The sequence below is a fragment of the Petromyzon marinus genome, chromosome 20 (genome assembly GCF_048934315.1).
Source record: "Petromyzon marinus isolate PM22_M1 ecotype Great Lakes invasive population chromosome 20, UKy_Petmar_22M1.pri1.0, whole genome shotgun sequence".
In the NCBI taxonomy this organism is placed as follows: Eukaryota; Metazoa; Chordata; class Hyperoartia; order Petromyzontiformes; family Petromyzontidae; genus Petromyzon; species Petromyzon marinus.
Genome location: NC_133686.1, coordinates 758,047 through 777,072, shown reverse-complemented (window position 1 = coordinate 777,072; position 19,026 = coordinate 758,047). Strand labels below are relative to the sequence as shown.

Below are 19,026 nucleotides of genomic sequence, written 5' to 3'. Positions count from 1 at the left end.
CGGTCGGAACTCTGCGCCTGCCGTCCAGAAGGTCGCCGATTCGATCCCCCGGCGAGGAAGTTGACCCGGCGGGGCAGGTTTATGAAATCTGCCCCCCGCCCACCCGCCTCTGTCCGCCCAGCAGTGTGCGAACGGGTCACGCCGCGCACGGCGATCGGCAGGTCGCGTGCGGTGCGGCAAAGTGTGGCTACTCCGATCTTTTCCGAGAAGTCTGACTAGCGTGGGAGTGTAGGGGGAAGGGGTGGCGAGCCACCGCGGGGCCGCGCCCCTTTACCTTCGCGCGGTGACGACGCGGGCGGCGAACGTTCGGCCGACCGACGGGCGGGCGGCTCTCCGCGCCGGGGCCCCGCAGGCGCTGCAGAAGAACGGGGAGGTGGTGGGGATGACGGGCGACGGGGTGAACGACGCCGTGGCGCTCAGGGCCGCGGACATCGGCGTGGCGATGGGACGCAGCGGCACGGACGTGTGCAAGGAGGCGGCCGACATGATCCTCGTCGACGACGACTTTTACACCATCATGTGAGCGCTCGCCGTCTCCGTGTGTACACCTCTCTCAGTCAGGTTCCCTGTCTGCTGTCTCCCTGTCTCTTATCTGTCTCCCCGTCTCCGTCTGTATTCCTGCCTTGATCTTTCTCCTTGTCTAAGTCTGTACACCTCTCTCAGTCAGGTTCCCTGTCTCCCTGTCTCTCTGTCTCCCTGTTTTTAGTCACCTTGTGCAAGTTTCTCTGTCTTTTTGTATCTGAGCCATTGCCTGTGTGTGACTTTCCCAGTCTGTGCTCCCATCTCAGTCTGTCTCCCTGTCTGAGTCTGCTTTCCTATCACAATCTAGTTCCTGTCTCTGTCTCAGCTGTCTGTCTCCGTGTGTGAGTGTCTGTCTCCCTGTGTATCCGAGTTATTGACAGTGTGTGTCTTTGTCTCAATTTGTTTTCCCATTCAAGTCTTTTTCTCTGTTGTCTCCATGTCTCAATCCATCTCCTTGTCCCGTAGTCTTTCTGTTTGTCTGCCTCAAACTGTGTCCCCCTGTCTCTTGTCCGTCGCGGTCCGAATCCTCGTTTGCCGTCTCCCCGTCTCTGCGCATTGCTCTTTCGGTCCGGGTGCGTGCGCGGTTCAGTCCGTGTCTGTCTCAACAACAACACCAATTTAAATGTTATACAGCAGCTAAATATAACCACCATCCCAAGGGGCTTCGCAGAAGTGATGACCTAGGGGAGCCGGGGGTGCAGGGTTCAGTGCAGGGAACCGGCCGGGAGAGAGGAGGAGAGAGAAACACCGCGGCCCAGCGACAATAACAGCGACAATAACAACGACAACAACGACAATAACAGCGACAATAACAACGACAATAACAGCGACAATAACAACGACAACAACGACAATAACAACGACAATAACAGCGACAATAACAGCGACAATAACAACGACAATAACAGCGACAATAACAACGACAACAACGACAATAACAGCGACAATAACAACGACAACAACGGCGACAATAACGGCGACAATAACGGCGACAATAACGGCGACAATAACGGCGACAATAACGGCGACAATAACGGCGACAATAACGGCGACAATAACGGCGACAATAACGGCGACAATAACGGCGACAATAACGGCGACAATAACGGCGACAATAACGGCGACAATAACGGCGACAATAACGGCGACAATAACGGCGACAATAACGGCGACAATAACAGCGACAATAACAGCGACAATAACGGCGACAATAACGGCGACAATAACAGCGACAATAACAGCGACAATAACAGCAACGACAGCAACGACGACGATGAGCCCCATGGGCAGCCGGGGCAGTCAGGGTAGCACCGATGAGTCGCAGGGCAGTCTCGAGATGCCTGGAGCCGGGACTCTGTCTGTGTGTCCTGGTGTCCCCTATCTTATAGCTGTGTGTACGTGTGTCCCTGGGTCAGTCCTAGTCTCTATGTACGTTGAACTTCTTTCACACCATACATAGCCAACCGTGCTAATCAGAGGTGCGGGGGAAGGACAACAAAATTGTGCAACTGTCGGCGTGCGTGTGTGTGCATGTGTCCGTGTCCTTGTCTCTGTCTCGGTGTGTTTATCTCTGTCCGCCTGTCTTACCCGGGTGCGTACGACGTTGGCCTCTGCGCCATGTACTTGCCCTGCAGGTCCGCCATCGAGGAAGGGAAGGGCATCTTCTACAACATCAAGAACTTTGTGAGATTTCAGCTGAGCACGTGAGTCATGTTTGTTTGTTTTTCAGCGGACACGGGACACATTTGCAGACGGAACGCACTGTCAGAGCATGGTCATAATTCAACGAGATAAATGCCCTAATTACGCAAACACGAATTACATTTTCTGCCAGTTCCCGCACAGCTAATGACTGATGAGTCTGTTTCGAGACGTCCGTGGCCAAAACATCGCGATCCATCAGCTAGTCTTGCATTCTTTATCTGTCCTTCATTAAAATAACGGAGTACCTTGACAACCTCCAATCTTGTGCAAGCGCTTGCAAGTCGTGCACGTGGCAACGTAATCGCGTGGAACAGCAAGTCGCCGCTCCAGGGAAATGTGGCTTCCCGTCGTCGTTGTTGTTGTGGATCGTGGCGTTTGACATCGCCGGGTTTGCGCGTACGTCGAGCGTTTTAGAGTCGTGTCGTGTATTTTGCACGGCCTCGTTTGCGGGATGACCTCGCCGCGCCCGCCGCGCCCGTCCTCCGAGGCGCCGCTCCAACTTCATAAATAAGTGCCGCTCGCTGCGGCCGCCCCGATCGTCACGTCGACGAGGGCAGGGGTCGCGCATGATGCCGCGATAATTGGGTGCGGTAATCGACTCTGAGCAGGTGGCGCAGCCCACGCAGGGCCGACCCCGGCGCCACGCGCGCCGCGCCCGTCGCTGGAGTGGAAAGCGTGTTTAAGGAACGGCGAAAAAAAATATTCCTCTCTCTTTGTTTTGCGCCGCTCGATTTAATGAGGGCGGTTTTGCCCGGGTGGGCTTCTCGTTTTATCCGTCATCTTTACCGACGGCTAAACACGGCAGAGGTCGCTGCCGCTGTCGTCATTGTCAGCCGTGATCGGTCCGCTGTTGGATGAAGGCCTCTTAAAGCCGTCACCGTCTCGCCACGATCCTGCGTTTTGACGCTCCGACCAGCACCTGCGCACGAGCTCATCTCATTGCTCCATCTCTGCAGTCGATGGCCTCTCAGTTAAATGATCTCAAGTGCAGGTGCTAGAGGGATTGAGACTTTACAAGCGATGAATAGCAGTGGATAGTTGTTGGCCGACTAGCTATGACGATGTTGACGATGTTGACGATGCTGACGGTGAGCCGTGCGTTGCAGGAGCATCGCCGCCCTGACTCTAATCACCCTGGCGACGCTCATGAACTTCCCCAACCCGCTCAACGCCATGCAGATCCTGTGGATCAACATCATCATGGACGGGCCGCCCGCCCAGAGGTACCTGCTCGCTCGTTCGCGTCGCGTCGCGGCGTCACCGGCGAGCGAGACTCTGGCCGCTCGTCACGACCAGGCCGATCCCTGCGGGACAGCTCGGCGATGTTCTGTCCCAGTGTGGTTTCAGTTCCCGGACTCTTGCTTAGCGCCCCGCGGTCACGTGGGCACATTGACCGTGGAGCCCGCGTACACCGGTGTGTTTTTGGGGGGAGCTTTTAGACGCCACATAAGTCCGCGTCGCGTAATTGTATTGGCTCGCAAAGATTTCCATGGAGAACAGTAAACTCGCGTTGAGACGCATGGACGTGCTTATAAACGACATTGAGACCCATAGAAACAAACACAAAACACACTGACACAACGTGAAACACATACCTTGCCAGCACTGCGTCGACTCGGTGTACATGTGATCGCTCCGTACCGTGACCCTTGCAGCTAAGACAAAGGTGGGGGGGGGGGGGGGTTGGGGTGGCGGCTGTAGGGGCGGGGGATGGGGGGGCACAGTTGTCTTTACTGGGAGACCACCATACCAACATGGTTGAGCATTACTTCACTCTATGAATCCACATTGTGTTGTAATTGCATTTGTATTGTGTAATTCTGTTGTGTATTTGTATTGTGTAACGAGCGTGTATTTGTTGTTGCCGATGCAGTCTGGGCGTGGAGCCTGTCGACAAGGACGTGATCCGGCAGCCTCCGAGAAACGTTAAGGACAGCATCCTCACCCGCAGCCTCATCTCCAAGATCCTCATCTCCGCCATCATCATCGTCTCGGGAACCCTCTTCGTGTTTTGGAGGGAGGTGAGGGCTGCCCGCGGAAGTCTACGGAGGCGCGAGCGCGTTTCGTTCCAGTCCCCATCCATCTGCGTGCGCGACGCTGGCGCCGCGGCCGCAGTGCTGCGGTTTACGATCGTTGCGCGCGGGGAGGAGGCCGCCACGCACCCGTGGCGTCTCGCATAAATCGCTCCCTCCCAGACCACGCTCCGCTCGTAATCAACAGTGTTAAGATAACAAAAGGGGTTCCACAGGGTTCCATCCTCGGCCCTCTTTTGTTCTCTCTTCATGTCAGTGACTTGGGCACTGACCTGGATCATTCCAGGGTAAATATTTTTGCAGATGACACGATACTGATTACTGCTGGCTGCTCTCCGGATGACGTGATTGCTAAGCTACAGGGTGATTTCAACAAACTACAACATCAGCTAGTTGCTCTTAAACTAGTCCTGAATACCTCCAAAACCAAGGTGCTATGCTTCTCACCAGGACTAAAGCCGGAAGTTATTTTTCCCCAATTACATTCCTTAAATAATTGTCAAATAGAGCAAGTCAATATCTATAAGCATCTTGGGGTCATCCTGGATTCAAAACTGAATTTATAAGATCACATTGATTATATTGGTAAAAAGACAAAAATAAAAATTGGTTTTCTGTATCAACACAAGCACTGCTTCCCCCCAATGTTTCGTTTGGAATTGATAAAAGCTACCATACTGCCTCTACTTAACTACTGTGACATCGTGTATAAATCAGCCCCAAGTAATGTACTGAAGAAGCTTGATTCCATCTATCGCTCAGCCTTAAGATTTACATTGAACTGCCCATATAGGACTCAACACTGTGATCTCTACATTGGGTCAAACTTAACATCTCTTAATGTTCGACGGCTTGTGCACCAGATCTTATTTATTCACGATGTACTTACAAAAAAATCCGCAGACTACCTGCTGGAGCTCCTCTCTGTTTCAAAGAACAAATTTGACCTAAGGTCTTCGCTCATTTACCAGCTTCACATTCCCTATTGCCGTACAAAAACTGGAGGAAGGGCCTTTGCTATTGATGCCCCCAGGCTCTGGAATGCTATTGCCAATAAACTGCAACTTGAATCGCTACCAATGAGATCTTCTCTCAAAACTGCTCTAGAGGAGTTGTACACCCCTAGCTGCCACTGCTATTCATTGGTGTAAAATAAAATAAAATGTTTCGCTCCAGATGACGCTGCAAAGTATTATCTGTATTTTGATTTAGCGTGCTGATCTTAAAGGTGCATTGAAAAATGTGATACTCCGACTGATACTTCTGTTGTTGTGGAGTAACTCATGCAGCCAGCTATGGCTCTAGGATTTGGTGTTACATGTTATAGTTTATTGTAAAAATTCGGTTACAGTCCCTATGATCACTGTTACGTTGCAATTATGACTTTATTTTTTGGTGATTTCGAAAAGTTTCTTGGTTTGTTTTGTTGTAGTACGGAGTTAGACTGATGGCCTTAATCTAAGTTTTCTTGTGGTTGTTGTTCTTGTTTGACTTGCATCCCACTGGGATTTTTTGCACACAGCGTTGGTGTACGGTGCTATTTCAGGAATATTTTGCTGTTTTTTCATGGATTTTCTGTTTGCACAGTCACATAGTCACTTTAAGATGTTTTTTCGTTCGTTTTTTTGTTTGTTGTGGTTGCACCCGATTCAAGAGCCGAATGGCTCGCAGGGCTATACCAAAATAAATAAACTGAAACTGAAACTATAAAATAAAAATTAACCGTCGTTAATAACGGCGCGCGCGTAAATTGACGACCGCGTCTGTAACGGTGTGCCCCCGCCACTCGGAGGGTAACGCTCTCGCTCCTCTCGCCCTGCGCGGATGCAGCTTCAGGACAACATGATCACGCCCCGGGACACCACCATGACTTTCACCTGCTTCGTCTTCTTCGACATGTTCAACGCCCTGAGCTCGCGATCGCAGGTTACCGAGCGTGGGATCCCCGCACACACGGGCTCCGCGTTAACCGCGCTTGCCAAAAAGATAATCGGTTAAATGTTTTTACGCGCGAGCTGGTTTCATTACCGGCTGCTCTTTACTCATCGTGGGTCAGCGACTCTGCACGAACACTTTTTAAGAGGCAATCAACACGGCCACGTTTGCTGCGCGAGAACACATTGTCGTGTGTTGGCAGTTTCTCTAGCATCATGTCCGCACAGATGGCCGCACAATCAGCTTAATAAGTCACTTATTTCATCCCTTAAATTTTCCTCCTCAATAAAATCCCACTACTTTCTGGACAGTGAGAATTTGTGGGATATCAAGTTTTTTTTCCCAAGATACTTCATGATGCTTCTTTGATTTACGGAGGATTGTGAGAATATAGGGCCAGGTTTTTAATTCCTCATGGAATATTTTCTCAGTGAGACAAGATTGGTGTCGGTGGCACGAGAGAGATAGAGAGAGGGGGGGTATGGTGGATGCGGTGTGCCGGGTGAGGAAATGAATTCGTCGCTGGGATGCCGGCGAGCGGCGGCTCTTGACGCCACCGTCCGTGCCGCCCGCAGACCAAGTCGGTGTTCGAGAGCGGCTTCTTCAGCAACCGCATGTTCTGCTACGCGGTGGGGGGCAGCATCATGGGGCAGATGGCCGTCATCTACTTCCCACCCCTGCAGCAGGTGTTCCAGACGGAGAACCTCAGCGCAGTGGGTAAGAGGAGAGGGTGGCGGTGCCACCGCCCTGCCTGCCCCCCCATCCCCTATCGCCCGCCCTGGTGGCATGTCTGTTTGTCATTGTAGCAGCGGGTGTGTGTGGCTATGTAATGGTGTGTGTGGGTGTCAGTGTGGTGGTGTGTGTCATTGTGAGTCTTTGTGTCGGTGTGTCGGTGCGTGCGTGTGTGCGATGACATGCCTGCGTGTGTCAATGTCACGCTGTGTGTGTCTGGCTGTGTGTACGTGTTGGCAATGTGTCAGCATGGTTGTGTGTGTGCCCGTGTGTCGTTATGCATGTTGGTAGCGTGCCAGGCTGCGTGCGTGCGTGCGTTTGATGACGTGTGCATCTGTGTGAGGATCAGAGGCGCAAAAGGGGCAGTTGCTTTCTGCCCACCCCCTCCACCACGACGTGTCTCGGCAGCAGCCGTCATTTCTTCTGGACCAGTTTTGAAAAGAGAGTTTGGAAAACATATTTCCAACTTAGCCCTCTTGGCAGCAGAACAATTTGCCCCTCCGAAGTGCTTTGCCGAGTGTTCCCCCCGCATGTCGCCTGCCATCGTTGCCGAAAGAAAATCTCGGTAATTTTAATAATTTATCTTCGCCGCCCGTGGCGTCTCTGCGGCTGAGCAGAAAGCACCGTAGACGAAACCTCTCCCCTGCGCTTGTCCCGCGGGGAGGGGCGCTACGTGGCGTTACGGTTTTAGAGACGTGCGTACTTTTATTCAGCTGGCCATGCTTGCGGTATTTTAACATTTTAATATTTGAGATGACAGCTCATCCTCGCTTCACTGCAAGCAGCGCTATCCTGGGCTGGTAGTGGCGGCAGCAGATCAACGTGCGCTCATCTGGCTGTAAATACGAGCCTAGTGGTCATTACACCCAGGACCAGTTGTCTATCGCATCCCATTTTACGAAAAAGTGGTAGTCCCATTGGTACCTGCCTGAGTTCTAGACAAATTAAATCAATAATTCATTAGTTTATTGTTTGCGCGTGAGTGTGTGTAACTGTGTATGCGCACATGCACATGCGTATGTGATTGTGTGCATGTGCGTGCATCTGCACATGTGGGGAGCGGTCTTGTAACGGTTAGCGCACTACGAACCCGGTGACCCGAGTTTGGTTCCTGCTCACGGCCAACACCATTGACGATTATCTGAACCGGTCTTGGGCCTCCCGTAGGTCGACTCAGCCTCAAATGAGTACCTGGTGCGGTGTGTAAACATCGCCACTGGAGAGACAAAGGCGGCCGGGCGTGGTGCTGGCCACGCACCGCCTCGTGTGCCGTGCGGACCTTTCCAGGTGCTCGCTATCGGCACTTGCCCCAACGGTCTGTTAATGCTGCACGGGAGATCTTTGTCTTTGTGCGCTCCTGTTGACACTCCCGCCAGATCTGCTCTTCCTGCTGGGGCTGACGTCGACCGTGTGGATCGCGTCGGAGGTGATGAAGGCGGTGGAGCGGAGGAGGTTGTTCTCCCGCAAGCACGACGGGGGGGGATCCTTCCTTGAAGTGTGATCCCAGCCGGCGGGGTGGGGGGAGGTGGGGGGAAAGTGGGGGGGGGGGGGGGGTGAGGGGGCGGTGTTGGGGATGCCACGCGCCGGTGCCGAAGACAAAAAAACCTCGCCGCGGACGACGGGGGCCGTGCGGCGACCTTGGCCGGTTTTGAAACAGATTTTACTTTTATAATGCTTTTTTTTCCTCTCCCCGCAGTTTTCTCCAAGGGACAATGCTATTACGTTTTATTGCCTTTTCAAGTGGTGATGCTTTCGCACGCGCGGCAGTATTTGTTTGGACGGTCCTTGCACTTGGTTCGGCTTGCTGGCATCATCGCATCGTGTGGAACGCTCGTCACAGACGTGCACACTCGGTGTTCCTTGCCGTCGTCGGTTTTTGTTGTCGCGTGCGTGCGTTTGCGTGCGGGGGCCTCTGTTTTGCGGCCTCGCATTTATTTTTATTTTCAATCCCACCGCGTCGCTCTCAAAATAGCCGCCGCCTCGTCCGCCGCAGCCCGGTCGACGTGGCGGAAGTGGCAACGCTGGTGGTGACCGATCGTCCACCTCCTGTCCACCGCTTTTTCCCGCACGGCGACCTCGGCCATCTCGTCATCGAGGGCCCAGAGCTCCGGAGCTGAAGGCCGTGGCGCAGCGAGCGCCAGACACGGCGCTCGCGGGCCGAGGGTCATCGTCGCGCCGCACGCTCGGAATCCTGACGGCAGCTTCCAAAGCGGACACAACCACTTCTGTTGTTTATTTTGCCGTCGCTGGCCGCGTTCCGTTGACTTCACCGTTGTATTTATTTCACCGCCCCCCTCCGGAGGAAACGCACCCTCCTGATCAAGCGTGCGTATTTCCGTCGCCAAAGCAATGATGCGAGTCTGTGCCGCTGTCAAAGCGATGAAGTGGCGCGGTGTTGTCACATCTCGTGTTCGTTCTTAGCGTGTGTGCGCGCGTGCGTGGGACTGTGTTGTGGCATGCTCGATGTGCAAACCACTGAACCGTGCGGCCCTGCTCCCGTCGTGGAGTGGAGACGTTGGGCCGTGCGTGCGTCGGGCATCGTTTGCCGCGGTCGTGAGCGGACACGCGAAATCAAAAACTGCTCTTAAAGATAATTCAAAATAAATGCAGCTCGCGCCATGCATCGCTCCGGAGGGTTTCTTTCAAGCAATGTCGCTCACAGTAGGAAGTGCTGCTGTCGTCTGTTTAACTGTATTCCCTGTAGGAGGTCCGCATTGTAACGCGTAGATGGTGGCGGTATTACCCTGCGGTATTTGACTGTTTCGCTCACCCTTATCCATTCACATTTGGCAGTTTTTAATACCTGTAATTATAGTTGTATCATAGTGAGGAATTTCAGGGTAATGTATTTTCTGATAATTAAAATTATTTGATCCAAGAATGTGCCACGTCCTGCGTTTTAATTTCACTTGGGGATCTTGTCGCCGTTGCCGGTTATTTTCTCTCCGCTGCCGGATGAAGGCTTGTACGCTTGCCAGTGTGTGTGTGTCTTTCCCCCTATGGTCCTGCGCGCAACCCCACCTCGCTCCTCCGCACTCAGGGACTTCGTTGTGCCGTCTCGCACTGTAGATTTGAAGCTCGTTTTTAATTGGCCGTTGACTGTGCGGAATTGACATATGGCTAACGCACTTTGCTAGCAGCAATTAAGGAAGCCCTTGCAGCTCCCGGTGGCGCGACTTGGCACGAGCGAAGATCATTTTTCTCGGCTCTGTGCCGTGCCTGCCGCGGGGCGCCACGGAGTCGCTCCCGAGTTTTCCGGGCAGATGCCGTGCGTTGGCGCGCGGTGACTCCATCGGACTTTGCGCAAGCCGGCCGCGTTTGGTTCGTGGGGCCGCAGCAGAGACGGAGAGTGGTTTAAAAAAAACTCGGAGAAAAAAGAATGGGATCGATTTGTTTTTTTTATTTTCTAACCGCCCGATAGCGGCAGATTAAGTGAGAGTCATTTATCTGGGAAAGCCTCGCTGAGCGACGTTTCTGCGGTCGTGCTGTGCGGCTGTGCGGCTGTGCGAGCGTCGCCGCAACCGCCGGGCGGTGTGTAACCCCAGCGCGCGGCCGAGAGCCCCGCCGAGTCGTAGTCGGGGACTCGCGGGGGTCCCGTTGACGACACGTGCGTCAGTGCGCGGTTAGCGTCATCGACGCTTGCGCCCGAGTAGTGCTCAGGGTTTACTGTATTGCCATCGGAGATTCAATGAACCGTCCCCCGAGGGGTCACATTTCACTTAAACAATCCATTCCCCCTCGTGTTTGTGCGGTGGTTTCTTTTTTGGTAGTCTTGGTGGCGCATTCTAGAATGTGTGCACGTGGGTGCGTGCACAGCCTTTCGCCATTCCGCTGCTGGATGACGGCCTCCCCGCACTGTGCCGGCTGTTTCACCGCACGCCACGCTGGTTCGAGTAGGTTGGTGAAGACGGGAATCTAGTAGATCGACATGCGTGCAGTGGCTACATTGCGGTGTTTAGCCAAACCCGTGGATGAGGAACCCAAAGTCCAAATAGGAAACCCAGGCATAACGACGGGTAACAACGCTCCACACGGATAGATTCAAGCATCCATCGCTCTCCCGCCACCTCCTGGCTACCTTGCCAGGAGGTGGCGGTGCACAGTGCTCACTCATTAACACCGTGGTTCTAACATCGGTGCACAGTGCTCACTCATTAACACCGTGGTTCTAACATCGGTGCACAGTGCTCACTCATTAACACCGTGGTTCTAACATCGGTGCACAGTGCTCACTCATTGACGCCGTGGTTCTAACATCGGTGCACAGTGCTCACTCATTGACGCCGTGGTTCTAACACCGGTGCACAGTGCTCACTCATTAACACCGTGGTTCTAACACACCGGTGCACAGCGCTCATTGACACCGTGGTTCTAACACCGTGGTTCTAACACCGGGGCGCAGTGCTCACTCATTGACGCCGTGGTTCTCCCCTCTTCCACGGCGATTGTGAGGTTCAAGCCCCACCACCCCCGACGTTGTTCCCGGGTTGTTTTTGTTCCTGCACCGCGGAGGTGGCAGCCCGAAATCCACCGACGCGGCGCGCGAGCGGAACGAGCGCGGGCGGCGGCACGGATCCAGCGGAGCGAGAGGCGCGCCGCCGCTCGCGAGGGCAGCCCAGAAAGGTCGCAGACAAATGGAAGAGTCGCCATGTGGAGCTGAGTGATGGCTCGGCCGGCCTCCGCAGGGATGAGCGGCCGCGTTGCGTGGGGAGCGCCGTTGCTAGGACACGGGGACACCTGGCAGGTGAGGGAGGTTGCGGCGGCGGCGGCGGTGGGATCCTGAATCCGCGAGTCCTCGAATCCCGGACTCATTGGCTTGATCTCGCTCGTGCTTACGGTCAGGTGGACTGGTGTGCGTGTGTCTTTTTCGCTGAGCCACACGGATGGTGGTGGTAATTGATTAATTCCCCGCTTGTGTTGTGTTTTTTTTAAAAGACCCCGCGGTGTCGTTTCCCACTGCCGCGTGTGAGTGTGCACGGGCGTCTCCGCTCAGAGACGCTCCGCGGATCGTTCGCTTGACTCGCGGCTTCTCGAACGCGACGGCTCCGTGAGCTACAGAGCAGAGCGATGCGATATTTAACAATCGTTGAGGAGGAGACGCGAGGAGGCTTTACAAATGAAATGTTGACTTCTGTAATAATAGTGGGGGCGTCTGGGTTAATCGCGCTGCGCGCGTGCACGGTTAGCGGCGCACTGCACCCCGAAACCCGGCGAACTAAATTCGAATCCCGGCCCCCGGCTGTCGTCAGTGGCGAGCGATGTCCGCACCGGCCTTGACCGATCCTCCTCCAGCTCTTTGGGTTTTTTTTTTTTACCCCACGCTATGCCGCTTCGCCAACCCGCGCTGCCCAGCGTGGTGAAGTATGGTCAAACAATCCTCCCTCCCCCCGTGATTGACACAGCGTGTGGAGATGCCTTCATCCAGCAGTGGATTGACAAAGGGCTCCGAGTTAGTATCAATGACGACGACGACGATCGTTATTTAGACGCGCTGAGTCGCGTTTCGCTGTCCGTTGGGCACGGGGCGAGGTGTCGACACCGCAAGCCGAGTCCGAGTCCCGGGACGCGGGCAGCCCACGGACAGTGGCTCTGCCACGGCGTGTGGCGGCCTGTCCGCCTTCACCGCCAGGCCACTCTGGCATGTTCATTGCATCGTGTTCATTGCGTCGTGTTCATTGCGTCGTGTTCATGTCATCGGCCGTTTGGAGGGGGGGGGGGGGCGCTGTCGTTTCTGCGAATGACGCCGCGGCTGTGTCGTGAGACGCGTGGCACAGCGGTGTTGGGAACGGGGGGTGGGTGGCGTTGGGGGGGTGGCGTTGGGGGGGGCGTTGTCTGTCGCTGGCTCCAGGGTGACCCTCCGCGGCGAGTACCACGCGTGCCGATTCGCTGACCCCTACCCCGCATCAAACTTGTCACGTGTTAGGTGCCGGGTGGAGGATCCAGGCTCCAGGTTGAGGAGGTTACTTTACTCCACTCCGGGGTCAGGATCCAGGCACCAGGTTGAGGAGGCTGCTGACTCCACTCCGGGGTTAGGATCCAGGCTCCAGGTTGAGGGGGTTACTTTCGTCCACTCCGCGGTTTCCAGTGTCCAGTCTTGGGTGGTGAAGAGAACGCGTGCAGGTAGATTCAATGATCACGTGGTTGATGACGATGATGTGTTTTAAATGGCGATGCTAATTAGATGATGGTGATGGTGTTGATGAAGATAACGATGCTGATTATATGATGAGATGATGAAACAAGATGATGTGAGTTTCTCGTTAGACTGTAACCTCTCCCTTGTTTGTTGCGGTAGATGTGCACGTGTGTGTGTCGTGTAGGTCTCCCCTCGGTCGACTCAGCCTTAAATCAGTACTTGGTGCGGTGTGTAGACATCGTCACTGGGGGAGACAAAGGCGGCCGGGCGTGGTTCTATCCACACCACCCCCACTTGTGCCGTTCCCGCCTTTAAATTGTTACATTTGTCCCAGCAACCCCCAGAGGGGAGCTATGCCCCCCCATGGACAGCGATGAAAAAGAGCTTTATAGCTCGTCGGATTCCTCCAGTATAAATACATCATCCTGAAATATTCCGATTCTGTCCGGCCCTGTGCAGGGGCGGGGGTACAGACGTACAGACGGGAGCAGCTCCCCACCAATATCCCTGGACAGGGAGCGCAGCAGACGCAAAGTGACTTCGCGTTGACGCGAGCGACGATATATTATTGACTTCGTGCACTCTCCACCATTAAAGCAACGTCCTAAGTACACGACACGTCTATTATCCATATATCATAGATTACGAAATCTATAATAGATTACTAACGATAAGAAATATATAATAGATTACTAACGATGTACAACAGGATTTCCAAACCGTGCCCTTTGCACGGTACTTTAAAATGTACATTTCGAATTTATGTGAGAGAAGTCTCTCTCATAATCATCTACAACACGATATCTACAACACGTCATAATCATCTACAACACGATATCTACAACACGTCATAATCATCTACAACACGATATCTACAACACTTCAATCATCTACAACACGTCATAATCATCTACAACACGTCATAATGATCTACAATACGTCATGATCATCTACAACACGTCATAATCATCTACAACACGATATCTACAACACGTCCTAATCATCTACAACACGATATCTACAACACTTCAATCATCTACAACACGTCATAATCATCTACAACACGTCATAATCATCTACAATACGTCATGATCATCTACAACACGTCATAATCATCTACAACACGATATCCACAACACGTCATAATCATCTACAACACGATATCTACAACACTTCAATCATCTACAACACGTCATAATCATCTACAACACGTCATAATCATCTACAATACGTCATGATCATCTACAACACGTCATAATCATCTACAACACGATATCCACAACACGTCATAATAATCTACAACACGATATCTACAACACTTCAATCATCTACAACACGTCATAATCATCTACAACACGTCATGATCATCTACAATACGTCATGATCATCTACAACACGTCATAATCATCTACAACACGATATCCACAACACGTCATAATAATCTACAACACTTCAATCATCTACAACACGTCATAATCATCTACAACACGTCATAATCATCTACAATACGTCATGATCATCTACAACACGTCATAATCATCTACAACACGATATCCACAACACGTCATAATCATCTACAACACGATATCTACAACACTTCAATCATCTACAACACGTCATAATCATCTACAACACGTCATAATCATCTACAATACTTCATGATCATCTACAACACGTCATAATCATCTACAACACGATATCCACAACACGTCATAATAATCTACAACACGATATCTACAACACTTCAATCATCTACAACACGTCATAATCATCTACAACACGTCATGATCATCTACAATACGTCATGATCATCTACAACACGTCATAATCATCTACAACACGATATCCACAACACGTCATAATAATCTACAACACTTCAATCATCTACAACACGTCATAATCATCTACAACACGTCATAATCATCTACAATACGTCATGATCATCTACAACACGTCATAATCATCTACAACACGATATCCACAACACGTCATAATCATCTACAACACGATATCTACAACACTTCAATCATCTACAACACGTCATAATCATCTACAACACGTCATAATCATCTACAATACTTCATGATCATCTACAACACGTCATAATCATCTACAACACGATATCCACAACACGTCATAATCATCTACAACACGATATCTACAACACTTCAATCATCTACAACACGTCATAATCATCTACAACACGTCATAATCATCTACATCACCAGCATTGTATCGGCGCTCGAGCGGGGATTGGAACACGTGTGTCCGTCGCGTATTCAGTTAACGTAACATCTCCAGTGCAGGGGTTCGAACCGTGCATAGCCGCTCAGAGGCAGCTGTCATCGCCCCCCCCCCCCCCCCCCCCCCCCCCAGAGTCTAAACAAAAGCTACTGACGAGCATTGGAATGATTGAGATGAGACGGAAGGCGCTAAGGCATTTAAGTGGCAATAAATGCGAATCCTGCGTGAGTACTCCGTCCGCCCCCCCCTCCCCCCGACTCGGCGCGGCGCCCCCCACGCTGATTGAGTTTCCGCGCCTCGCACCTGCGGGGTCGTTCTGGGCGTTAATTGAATTTGCTTTCCTCCTAATTGCTGCGTGTCCCACCCTCGAGTAAACTTACCCCAATTTAGCCAAAAGCCAAAGCCAATGTCCTGCAACGCAAACGAGCATCGATGGATCGGCGCACCCCCCCCCCTCCCCATTTATAGCCCTGCAGAGCCAGCGGTGGAGCATTCCACATTCCTATGACGGGGGCGAGTCTATCCACAGCACAACGACTGCTGGCTTCCCCTACATAGCGGTGCTCATTTGCTCGCCCCCCCTCCCCTCCGGAGGGATGATGGGCCGAGTCCCCCCCCCCCAAGCGGGATGGGAACTCCCCGCAGCCTTCCGAGCCGCTCGCTCGCTCGCTGCCCTTCCCCGCACCTCCGATTAGCGCGGTTGGCTACGTACGGTTGGTGCGAAAGGAGTTCAACATTCGTATATACATCGGGATCACACTTCTCAATTTAAAGCTTTCGTGACTGCAATAATTAATCTTCTTTGGTTCTTTCGGTAAAGTCACGTAGAATGAGAATAAAATAATAAATTGATAAAATAAAATAACACAATCCACTCCAGCGCTGTCCTCCAGACAGTCTCGTCCCTTCACCTGATGAAGGCCGCTTGTGTTGTGGCTGAAACGTCGTGATAATATTTTTGTTATTTTATTTTATCAATTTATTATTTTATTCTCATTCTACGTGACTTTACCGAAAGAACCAAAGAACAGGATCACACTATTTATGAATACATCCCAGCAACACCCCCTGCCGAGGCTTCTCATTGTTGTTGTTGTTTATTGTAACTAGCACAGCGGGAGGAGGATGCGGCGGCGGCGGCGCTTGAAGGGGTGCGGCGCTGAGCCGGCGGCTCCGCTCGCAGGAGGCCGCTACGAGCTCCTGGGGCCCCTGGGCCACGGCGCGTTCGGCCGGGTCCACCTGGCGCGCGACACCGAGGCCGCCGCAGAGGAGGCCACGTACGTGGGTCCCCGTGGCCCCCGCAGCCGTGGGTCGGTTTTGTCGCCGTTAGGACTCCTCAGCACCACGGCAGTCATCGGTGCTCATTGCTGGCCTCGTGCCCTACTCGCGAGACCTGACAGAGGCAGCGTCACTGTGTGGACAGCGGAGCTAGTGCTTGAGTGGGCGTGGCTATGTACTAGCGGGCGTGGCTATGTACTAGCGGGCGTGGTTATGTACGAGTGGGCGTGGTTATGTACGAGTGGGCGGGAGTGACGGAGGGAGTGGGGGGAGTGGCTGGCAGCTCGCCACGTGTCGCTGTTGAGCCTCCCAGAGACGTGAGAGCAGCCTTGTCCCTGCGACACCAGCGTGGTGCTCAAGGAGGTTCCGCTTGGGGGGGCGGCCCCGGGGCACGAGGCGCGGGCCCTGGCCGAGGCGCGGCTGCTGTCCCGGCTCGGGCACCCGGCCGTGCTGCGCTTCCACGGCAGCTTCGTGCAGGACGCCAGCCTCTACATCGTGACGGAGCACTGCGAGGTGAGCCGACGAGGCGCCACGCGTCCACGCCACGGTCGTGCTCGCTCGCTCGCTCAACCGCGACACGCGGCCAGCTGCGAGCCAACCCTCCGTGTCTCAGCCCGCCCACTACCGCATAGACACGCCCACAGAAGCCTTCGTCCCGCCCATTGATCGTGTAGCCCCACCCACCGTACATGTAGCGCCTCCCTCGGCGGTATTGTGAGTGGCGCTTGAAGTTTCATTGATGAGTTATAGCCCTGTGAGCCATGCGGCTCTTGAGTCGGGTGCAACCGCAACAAACAAAAAATGAACAGAGAACATCTTAAAGCGACAACGCGCGATAGAAACATCCTGGATGAACCAGCAAATCTTACAGAAAAAAAATGCAGATTACAACAACGAAGCAGGGCCAGCCACCGGAACAGCCAATTACAAACCAGCATGACTACCCGCGATAAAGCTGGACATTTGGTAGCTTCATCTTATGGATCAGGTGTCATGGTTAACAACACTTCGTGTCCTCCCTCCCCCTGTCCACCGCCCCCCCCCCTGTCCACCGCCCCCCCCCTGTCCACCGCCCCCCCCTGTCCACCGCCCCCCCCTGTCCACCGCCCCCCCCTGTCCACCGCCCCCCCCCCCTGTCCACCGTCCCCCCCCCTGTCCACCGCCCCCCCCCCTCTGTCCACCGCCCCCCTCCCCTCTGTCCACCGCCCCCCTGTGCACCTCGCGCCTCCCGCCCACGCCGCAGGGAGGAGACCTGCACATGGCCGTGGAGAGGCGGCGGCAGGAGGGCTCCCAGTTCGCGCTGTCACGTGTCGTGGAGTGGTTCGTGCAGCTGCTGCTGGGCCTGCAGCACCTCCACGACAGGTGGGGGGGGGGGCCCACCGGCCCCGCGTGCCACGCTGGCAAGGGTGGGGGGCAAGCCGAGGTGGAGCCGAGCAGCGGCCGGCAAGGCGGAGAACGCCGCCGTGAGTCGCGATCGTTGGGGGGAACGCGTGGAGGATGGTCGCCCATCCACGCGCCATCCAGGCCCAACGCCGCTTAGCTTCCGAGATGTGCCGAGTGCGGGCGCGGTTCGGGCGAGCTGGAGGATATCGCTGCCCGAGGCTGTGAGGGTGGTGAGGTCAATGGCGAGGTGAACGACGATTCTCCCCCCACCTCTCTCTCCCTCCACAAGCGACGAGAGCTCCACTGAGTGACGTGAATTCATTCTTGCAAAGCGACGGTGGCGGTGCACGGAGAGGCAGGGGGGACACTGGGGGAGGGGGGCTGGGAAACACGGTCGCTGGCGATGCAGCTCCTTCCTGCAGCTGCTGCTGCTGCTCGGCCCACAGAGAGTGTCGCGTGCAGGCCTGTGGTTTCTCGCCGTGTCGCACGTTGTTCGGTACGATGCCCGACGTTTCGCCTGCACGTGCACGATGCTCGTTCACTCGCTGAAGAACCGCTCCCAGCGGGTGGTGCGAAACGTCGGACATCAAAGCCGATCGAATGCGCGGTGCAACCCGAAAACATCTCGCTCCACCCCACGTCTCTCCCCATCTCTTGTCTCTCCATCTCTTCGTCTCTTCCTATCCCAAGTCTCTCTCCGTGCGTGTCTCTGTGTCTCTGTCTCTCTGTGTCTCTGTCTCTCTGTGTCTCTGTCTCTCTGTGTCTCTGTCTCTCTGTGTCTCTGTCTCTCTGTGTCTCTGTCTCTCTGTGTCTCTGTCTCTCTGTGTCTCTGTCTCTCTGTGTCTCTGTCTTTCTGTGTCTCTGTCTCTCTGTGTCTCTCTCGCAGGCACATTCTCCACAGGGACCTGAAGACGAGAAACATCTTCCTGAAGAACGGCATGGTGAAGATCGGTGGGTGGCTGCATTGTGGGACATCCCGCGCGTCAGCGAATCGGCGAGCGTCGTCCGTCGCCATGCGGCGTCTAAAGTGGACCTCGGCAGAGTTCCGCACGCGCAGAC

General features: G+C 54.1%; 2 protein-coding genes across 2 annotated transcripts in view; both read left to right on the top strand.

Moving 5' to 3' along the window:
- Nucleotides 1-8,455, top strand: part of ATP2C1 (ATPase secretory pathway Ca2+ transporting 1) — a 47,272-nt gene extending 38,817 nt beyond the window's left edge. Inside the window, 7 exon segments of the mRNA XM_032957788.2 lie at nt 353-519; nt 2,157-2,225; nt 3,333-3,449; nt 4,100-4,247; nt 6,090-6,185; nt 6,770-6,911; nt 8,303-8,455. Of these exon segments, the coding sequence (XP_032813679.1) occupies nt 353-519; nt 2,157-2,225; nt 3,333-3,449; nt 4,100-4,247; nt 6,090-6,185; nt 6,770-6,911; nt 8,303-8,427 (864 nt within the window). The 3' untranslated portion in view covers nt 8,428-8,455.
- A 7,976-nt stretch (nt 8,456-16,431) lies between these two features.
- The window catches only part of LOC116944051 (uncharacterized), a 34,717-nt gene continuing 32,122 nt past the window's right edge, over nt 16,432-19,026 (top strand). The window contains exons 1-4 of the mRNA XM_032957442.2: nt 16,432-16,620; nt 16,912-17,097; nt 17,828-17,946; nt 18,854-18,918. Of these exons, the coding sequence (XP_032813333.2) occupies nt 16,432-16,620; nt 16,912-17,097; nt 17,828-17,946; nt 18,854-18,918 (559 nt within the window). The remainder of the gene's footprint in view (nt 16,621-16,911; nt 17,098-17,827; nt 17,947-18,853; nt 18,919-19,026) is intronic.